This window comes from Rhea pennata, chromosome 8, assembly GCF_028389875.1.
Source record: "Rhea pennata isolate bPtePen1 chromosome 8, bPtePen1.pri, whole genome shotgun sequence".
NCBI classification, from domain to species: Eukaryota; Metazoa; Chordata; class Aves; order Rheiformes; family Rheidae; genus Rhea; species Rhea pennata.
In genome coordinates this window covers 17,058,894-17,067,949 of record NC_084670.1, presented here as the reverse complement: position 1 = coordinate 17,067,949, position 9,056 = coordinate 17,058,894, and the positions used below count along the sequence as shown (strand labels likewise).

The following is a 9,056-nucleotide window of genomic DNA, read 5'->3' as shown; positions in this document are numbered from 1 at the left end:
CTTCCCTGGCCACTGCCTCCTGACAGCCTGGCCGTGTCCCTGGAGCTTCCCACACCAGAGCAGCTGCAGATCCTGCCCAAAACCCCTGGCGTGGGCTTTGACAAGGACATAAAGGGCAGGGTGCTGAACAGGACTAACCTACCGTGCTTTGTGAATTTACTTCTGTACAGATCTGAACAAAGAAGACTAAACAACCAATGTAAATTTTAAATTCTGTGCTATTTTAAGTGGAATGCAGTGGCATGATCAGGGCCAGCAACCCTTATTCATACCCCGCATGTGGAAGCTCTAGTGGGAAGGGAAATCTTGGCACCTAGTGCCCTAGTGTCCCGCTGCTGTGTACGGTGGGATGGCATGTGAGCCCGTCTTTCTGCCCCGGCATGAAGGGCAGCATTACCCTTGGTAAAGCAACTTACTCTTAATGCACTGTTCTCTCCATAATGTTCCGGCTGTTGATGCTGAAGGGTTAAGAAGTCACCTATGTGCTTGCTGCATGTGTGACGTGGTGCTGAAGTGGTAAATAGAGCTCATGGAACAGCACTGAACCTTTCCAAAACCAGCCTCTAACATATACATTTTATTTCATCTTAATGCTAATAAAATAGTCAAAATATTACATTGTAGTTCTTGGAAGTCATTCAAGTGTGGTTTAAAACAGAAACGCTGACAAAGACTTTACCGCAGCAACGTTCAGTACCTCACTGGGCAGGCACGATGCTCTTCTGGGTGAACAAATATGTTTTCGTGTTCTGCTGTCACCTCTTTTGGCTGCGCAGAGTTCATAGTAAGGCAAAATTGTCAGCTTTTCCCTTGAGCTTTCACAAAGTGAAGTAAATAGGCACTGCCATGGGAGTCAGCGGGATGGTATGGATTCTGGTTAATGCAAGATATTGAAAAAGAATTTGAGTGTTAAACACAAAACTTTTGGGTAGGTGGTCTGAGAATAATTTTGTCTCTTTTAGCTTTTGTTATCTGGGAAAATTCACTTGTTTCAGCAGCATTTAGAAAGGTAAATGCAGAAACAGTCATATATGTCACTTCTGTTGTTTTAAATGGAGGGTTTTTGAACATTTTAAATAGATGTGCTGTAAAAATGATAGTTGAAAGAAATGACTATTGTACATATTCCAGCTACTGAGCAAGTTTATGGGCAGACACCCCTATGCCCTGACAGTTCCCTGCTCTAGGTTTGCCCTCGCCTGCCTCATAGTTGTTGTTGTTGTTGTTTTGTTTTTCCCCCATTTTTCTCCCTGCTCAGAGTTACCTGGATCACCAAGAATTGGCATTTTCAGCCATGCGGAGCATCCTCAGGGATAACAACATGAAATCCCTCCCTCATCCGACAACCTTCCTTTGTGCCTTCTTGTTTCTCTCATTTTCTCCCATTTGGGAGCATGTTTGGTTTTAATTCATGTCACCTCTTACCTGTGGCTTGGAGGTCTTTGCTGCAGGTCTGCCAGGGGACCTTTGGCCTTCTGCAAGATACAGACCACTCCACAGCCCTAACTTGCACACAATTTCTGCTTGAGTCAATGGAAACTTTGCTTTAACTACAGCGGCAGGATGAGACCGTGGCTCGAGGAGCAGTCTTTCAGAAGAGTGTGTATTGCAGGGTCTTGTACTGCTTAACTCTACCTTGCACATTTTTTGCATAAAGACACCATCTGGGATAAAGTTGAGTAGACTGTGCTCCCGGGACAAGGTAGAAAAGCTGGAAATTACAAAGACTTTTGTCTTTTTAGGAAGAGGGTAGTGAAGGGTGTCATATTTCCTTTGGCATTTATAATGCTACCAAATTACATCTGCTCTTTAAACATTTTCCAGAGGGAGAATTCCTGGACTCTGCTCCAATTATACTTGAGATGCAAAAGCCTCCAGCACACTCCCCTTTTTCTCCCTACCCCATTCCATCACCCCTTTCCCCCCCTCCTCCACCCCACGGGTTGCTCTGCCGTGCGGCTCCCTGCGGGGCTCCGCACCCGCGGGCGCCCCCTCCGCACTTTGGCCGGGTCCCCCCGGGGAGGCGCCCGGGGCAGGTCCGCAGCGCCCCGCGGGCAGGTGCAGCCGCTCCGGGCCCGCTGCGACGGCGAAGCCCCGTGGCGCCCGCGCCCGCGCAAGCCCCGCCGCTCCGACGGGGAGGGGCGGATGTCCGCGGAGGGGGGGCACGGCCACAGCGCGGGGCGCCTGGCGAAGCGGCGCCGGGGGAGGCAGGGCGAGGCGTGCGCGGGGCAGCGCGCAGCGCTGCGCGGCCGGGGCCGCCCCCGCCCCGGGGCCGCGTGCGCTGATGTAATCGCGCAGCAGCGGGCGCTGAAATTCAACACCGCGCGGGCGGGGAGGGCTCGCCGGCCGCGGCACTCGCTCCAGCGCCGCTCCGCACCGGCGCACCGGGCCGCCCCCTCACCCCGGTGCCGGGCTCCTCCGTGCCGGCCCCCGCGGCTCCGCTCGGCACGGCACGGCTGCCGGCCGACCGGCCCCCGGCGCGCTCCCCCACCCCCCGCCGCTGCCGCTCCCGCCCCCGCGGGCCGCCCTCGGGCTTGCGCGGAGCTCGGCGGGACGTCGGGCGGCGGGCCGGCTTTCATGGACAGTACCTGAGCCCCCGGCGGCGCGGCGCTGGGCTGCGCGTTTCGCTCGGCTCTCCGCCGCCCGGGCAGATGCATACAAATGCATTTAGGAGCGGAGAGGACCAGGAGTGGCAGCATCTTCCCCGCGGCGCGCACGTAAGCGGGAGCCGCGGAGCGAGGGCAGGCGGCAGGGGGACGGGGTGCGCGGGCTGCGCGGCGGGGCGCGGGCAGGGGCCGGGGCGCGGAGCGGCAGCGCGGGCAGGGGACGGCGGGGGCGGTGCGCTTAGCCCGGCGGCGGCTCCTGGCTCCGCTCCGCGGCCGCGTACTGGCGGGGCGCGCTCGGAGGGTGCCCGGCCCCCACGTCGGTGCGGGCGGCTCCCCGGGGGCGCGGAGCCCCCGCGGCCGGGGAAGGGGGTAGGCAGCGGCGGAGGCCGGGAGGAGACCCCGGTTTCCCAGGGCAGCGCCCGCCCCCGGCGGTGCCTTCGGGGCCGGGGGCGGCTCCGCTCCGCACGGGCGCAGCGGCCCCCGCTGGCGCCGCTCCCCGCCGGCTCCCCGCAGCCCCGGTCCTGCCGCCTTCCCAGACGTGCCCCAGTCCCGAGCCTGAGCCCGGCCGCTGGCCCGGAAGGGTTAAGCGGGGGAAGCTGAGCCCGGGGGCGCCGGGGGCCGCGGGGACCCGGCTGCTCGGCCGCGCTGCTGGCAGGCGTCAGCGCTTACTAAAGCGCGGCGAGCAAAAGCGGCCTGCGAAACTTGTGCTTTGAGCGGAGGCCCCCGACAGCGGAGACCGCCGGAGAAGATGCCCTGAATTTAGGCGGTTCTGCCGCTGGCACGGGTCTGCGCTGCGCGGTCAGCCGCAGCGCGAACGCAGAGCCCATCTGTAGTCTGCTTAAAAGCAAGGAAAGCTTGAACTTTTTCTAGCTGTAATGACGTTTTAAAGAGGCTGCCGGTATGTGTGTCCTTTGTAACGTGTTCGGGTTGCTCTGGCTATGGCTGGGGTACGTTGGCCGGGAGCTTTGCATGGGACTTGGTGGGGGTTGTGCAGCCCAGGTGAGTCCCGTGTGTAATCTGGGTGATCAGCTGTTAGGTGTCGACCTGACGGTGGCTTTCCCCAGAGATCGTTACTCTTAACAGCTGTGTCCGAGGGACTTCTGCAGCAATTAATCAAGTGTAAGTTTAAGGGCTTTATTCCCTTTTTGTTAAGGGACATTGCTGATGGGGAAATGCAAACCCTGGGAGTTGTGAAGTAGTACAGTAGCAAAGATGCAGTTTACCTCACTTCAAAATCTAAATTGCCTACATAGATTCAAAATATATATTTTATCTGTATAATTACAAATAGAGCTGATTTAAAGAGTCACAGAGGAATTAGTCAGAAAAAGAAGATTTGTCTTTGGAGAGGACTAGAGAGAAAGCGACTTGGTTGCTTGCCTACATTAAGAAGCAGAAGCTTTCACAGAAGTATCAGATTTCCTTGGAATATGTTAAACCAGACAATTCCTTGCAACCCAGAACACTTTTTTTAAGTCAATACCAGTAGGTCAGATATGTTGCCCTGTTACCTGTATGGGGATGTCTCTGCAGGTTAGATGAAGGAAAAGGAGAGATGGAAGGGGAGGGACCTCTAATGCTGAGTGACTTTCTTATTCTTCCCAATCTCACTGAATTTATTGAAAAAAATATTTCATTTTAAAACATTAGCAGCTATACGTACACTTGCCTCCTCAGCTCTAGGAGGTTTGCAGGGATATATACAAAATGCATAAAAGCAAACTTTGAAAGATGAGAATATTCCACAGAAATGGCCATTCAAGGTGTATAATTTTGACTTAACTTAGTACAGAGGAAAACATGCAGCTTGCTTTATTTAGACAGGAGAGCTAACTTAATGTCAGGGACATCCTTATAAAACAGTTAAGAAAAGCACCCCACTTATTTCCCCTTTTTTTTTTTTTTTTTTTTTTTTTAAAAAAAAAAACTATTAGAAATACTAACCAAGCTAACTGTTCTTCTGGACATGCTAATGTGTCCTCTTAAGCTAGCTGCTGTTCAGAGTGACTGGGACACCAAGCTGGAAGTTTCCTTTCTTCAAACCACAGCTCTGGCGTAGCATTTCTTAAGCCACTGCTCCTCGGAAGAGGAACCAGCCACCAGATAGTAGTATTTCTTCTTTCAAATTTGAGGTTGAGGAAACAAGACTGTGGCACGAAGAGGATACTGTTACCATGCAGCGCTGTGCACTGACCACGCCGGGCTCCGCTCTCGATGAAGAGTCTTCAGATGGTTGCGTTTTGCACTGTTGCTTGCCACGACTGGCTTTGAAGCTTATCCGTTTCCTCAGCCATCTGTCATGCCTAATAGAAAAAATAAGCGAGCTGCTAGTCGCTGTCCACTCATAGGAGGAAGCCTGTAGCCACAGCATGTTAAAGATTATCAGAAAGACAAGCACTATTTTTAGCGATATAACTGTTTAAGCACATTTGAGGGTTCCTTCCTCTAAATAACTTTATGTAGTTCCCCTTGGCTTGTGCGTGCATGTGACACCAGAAGAGAGGGTGTGCGGGTAGGAAGGGATAACTAAGGGAGTCTGGGAGAGGAGGTAGCCAGGGGATACTGAAACACCTTCAGGCCCACTGCGTGTTGCTAAAAGTGGGAAAAATAGCCAGCATTTGAGTCAGCCAGAGATTTCTGTCCCCCTGCCGCATGCTTGTGCGTTTTTCTCTTGCTGTGACAGGGCTAGTCTCCCCCAAAGTTATGGGCTGAGTTGAGGCATGTAGTCCAGGGCTGGGTTTCCATGCCACGCGTGCCATTTGCTTCATGCTCGCAGTTGCGCTGAGGACGGGTCAGCCGCCACGTGCCTTACGCAGCAGGCACTGCGGGTGGCTGAGCAGCACCATCCGTGTGAGAATGGAGAGCACGAGCTGGCTGTTAGGTGGCTTTTGATGTAACGTGTAGCGATCCTGACCAAAAAGGGCGGGTTTGGATGAACAGATTTGTTCAAAAAGACCATTTATTTTTTTGTCTTCCATCTCTGGCCATGAAGAGCCAGAGATGCTCAAAGCTCCCTCGTACAACTTGATTTGAAGTTGTATATAACTTCCTTTACAAAACTTTCTACCTGCTGTAGAAAAAGGTAGAAGGAGAAATAACTTTTCCCATGCATTAGGAGACCTCCTACCCTGAGGTTGTCTCTGGTCTTTTTTTTTCCCCCTTAGTTGATCACCATCTGTTCTTGACATTAGCTGGGGAGCGCTGCGTAAGGCAGGCGTTTGTCTTTACCTCTCAGTTCATGTTTCTGTATATCCAGTTACATCTGTGCAATTTGCAGTCCTGGCGGTATTTCAGAGTTCCTCGTTTCCCTGCAGCGTTCGCTGAGTGGTGGCGGAGGCAGACAGCTGGCACGCGCGCTTGGCCCCGGCTGACTGCGTGGACGAGGCTGTGGTGACGTTGAGAGGAGCCACCTTTGCGTTTTGTATTCTAGGGTTCTTTGAGCATCCTGACTTTGCAGTTCAATTAATTAATATATTTTATGTTTTTTTAATTGAGAATCCATTTTGTGCCCATGAAAGTTGACCAAAAAAAAAAAAAAAAAAAAAAGTGGTCCTGAGCTTTTGGCTGATATGGTACAATATATGGACCTTGTTATTGCACCTGTCTCCTGCCTGTATGTTCTGCCACCTCTGTCCCTGAGCTTCTTGTTAGATCAAATGATGATGATGTGTGATACAGAAACTATTAACTTGTGAACTTGCACCAGAATGTGAATTTTGGCCTTTAGAATAGAAGGACTGAAGTGTTGGCCCAGCACCTGGCCTGCTTTTTGAGCAACAGTCAGTTTTGTGGCTGTTCAGTTGGGGAAAGCGTGAGGAGAAGAGTGCCACAGGGCTGCAGGGGCAGCGGAAGAACGTGCTCTTACAAGGCTGGCAGGCTTTTTTCTACTGGAGTCAGAACCAGAGCAATATTGGGTACTTTTGAATATCATATACATGATAGCGTATCATAGTGGAGTACGCTTAGACTAATTTTATAATTTTATATAACTTTTTTTGTTTTTTGTTCCCAGCAAAATCCTGCTCAAATAATAGAGCACTTAGCTTAGCCTGAAAATCACCTGAAGATCAGTATAGCCATTTCTGATGACCAGACTACTAATCAGCAGAGAGGTCTACCACCTGGGGAGTGTGAGGTTTCCTTTTTTGTTGCTGTGTTTTGTTTTCTTTTGTTGTCTTATGAGACAGAACACCTCTGAGGAGTGGTAATTTGTTGGGTCAGTAAAGCTCCCTTTCTCTTCCCAGCACCTACCACAGATGCTTGGCATCAGGGTGGGAGCAGAGGCAGAGCCTGCTGGAGGGTTGGGGCTCGCGAGCCTCTATCAGGGCAGGAGGGAGCAGCTGAAGCCAGCATACACGCTCTTGAAAAGAACATTAAGATTTTCACTAAATATTACTCTTTTTTTTTTTTAACATAGCAAGATTTCTTGTTATTGTAGCATTAGTAATACTTGGTTTTTGCATACCTGGACTTTTGAGCTGAATGTAACCTTGAAATGAATGCTTAGTGGAAAAAGCTTGCTTGCCACTGCTATTTGAAATGTATTTCCCTATACAATGTTGTGGGGTTTTTCTTCCTGCGCTTGTTTTTGACATACAAGAGTGATTAGTAGGCTAATAGAGCTGAATTGTCCAAAGTTTTACAGGTGTTTTTTTTTTTTTTTTTTTTTTTTTTTTTTTTTTTTTTTTACCCCAGCTACTCAAGTGCTCTGTAGCATGGCCCAGCAAATACTTCCCGTGACTCTAGTGTTTAATATCATGAAAAATCAGTGAGGTTATGTGTGTTAGTGAGCACGGTTCTTGGAGAGAAATGGTGTATGCAGCTGGGCTAGTAGAAACTTGAAATAGTTGAATAATTAGAATCCACCTGTAGAAGTATTTCTTCCTAACACTAGATAGACATAGGTTGATATTATTGTTATTTAAACCAGTTTGTGTCTGGGTGTTCCATGGTAAAACATCAACGGAAAATGCATTTCTAAATTATTAAAGGGTTCAGTCACTGATAAGAGTATGTCATTAGCTGCTAATCTGGCTAGTTTGAAAATAGAGTTAAAAAAAATAGCAGACACTGTTTTTAACCACGGTTAAAACATTCTTTCCTTCTGCTGAACCCAGTGTTTTAGCATTATTAATGCCTTCATTAAAAGCAGATTCCAAGCACGGAGTCTATATGGATCTTACTTATGTTAGTTGCAGTGGGTGAGCTTGCAGTACCCTCCAACACTGGGCCCTTCTATCTGGGAGTGAACTTTTAAATTGTTACGAGTTTCTTATACTTTGTAGGATAGTGACCTGACAAGAAATCTTAACATACAAAAAAAAGTGTGCCACAAAATTTAAATTTGTGGTAAGATGATGTAATATGGTGATAAGACTGATGATAGTTACCTTAGGGGAAAAAGTATCTAATGTGTCTATGGGTGATAAGATGTCATTTGTTTTATGGTTTCTTTAAAACAATATTTCTTCCACAAAGAAATTTAATATATAGCATTATTCCTATTTGAAGATTGCTGCATCAAAATATATTTTAAAAAGGATACAGTTGCTTTATTAATAGCAGTCAGTGTAAAACATGCATTAGATACGAAGGCATACGTAATCCTTGATCTTTGTATAAAAGACGCTTTCTCAGCATCAGTGGAAAGTTTTACAGTGTGAGGGCCTGATGGCTTTGATCCAGAACTTGCTGAAGTCACTGATGTCTTTCCATTGACTTTGGTCTTTGAACTGGGCATTCTAAATCTTGGAGTTCTGAAATTTCAGATATTTTCTCACATGTCCTTTTCTTTTTCCTTCTAGGAAAACCTTCCCCCTTTTTATTGCAATATGTATAGCTGTCGGTGTTGCACAACTACCTGAACAAGGTGAGAATGCTTTCTTATACTAGACCATTTGGATAATCTGTTTCTAGATGAAAAGAGGATATGGCTGTTACTAGCAACCTTAGGTTCAGTTCCTTAATTGAAACTAATGAAAATTCAGATAAAGCACAATGAGAGTGTAAAGTTAAATTAACCAGTTTGGAAAAGATGACCTTTTGAAAATTACTCAGATTTTCTGTCCATGAAATTACTTACATATTTAAGCAAACTCCTCATAAAAGAGAAGTCTTGTACAGCGAGAAGGCTGTGATTGTGTCTTCACTGCAAGTGGGTGTTCTTGGGGGTGGCAAGCTATGACTAAGTTACCTTTGCACTTCTTAGGGCTTTGCAAGCAAACCACTGTGTATAATAAAGGCTTAGTCTAGGCTGGCATCATTAATGCAAAAAGTGGAAATTGTACATTCATTTGGTTTTGCATTCAAGTACAGATGTTAGTGAGGAAATAGGGTTGTGTCTTGATTTTTGTCTGCCAGCTATGACGACTCTGCCAGATGTGCTATTTACGTTAGAGACAGTTGTGGAATATTACCATCACAGACTGACAGAGGCTAACATGTCATTGA

The 9,056-nt window shown here is 48.3% G+C and overlaps 1 protein-coding gene across 1 annotated transcript in view; it reads left to right on the top strand.

Moving 5' to 3' along the window:
- The first annotated feature begins 349 nt into the window (after positions 1-349).
- The window catches only part of COL24A1 (collagen type XXIV alpha 1 chain), a 146,641-nt gene continuing 137,934 nt past the window's right edge, over positions 350-9,056 (top strand). The window contains exons 1-2 of the mRNA XM_062581626.1: positions 350-402; positions 8,411-8,475. Coding sequence (XP_062437610.1) covers positions 350-402; positions 8,411-8,475 — 118 coding nt within the window. The remainder of the gene's footprint in view (positions 403-8,410; positions 8,476-9,056) is intronic.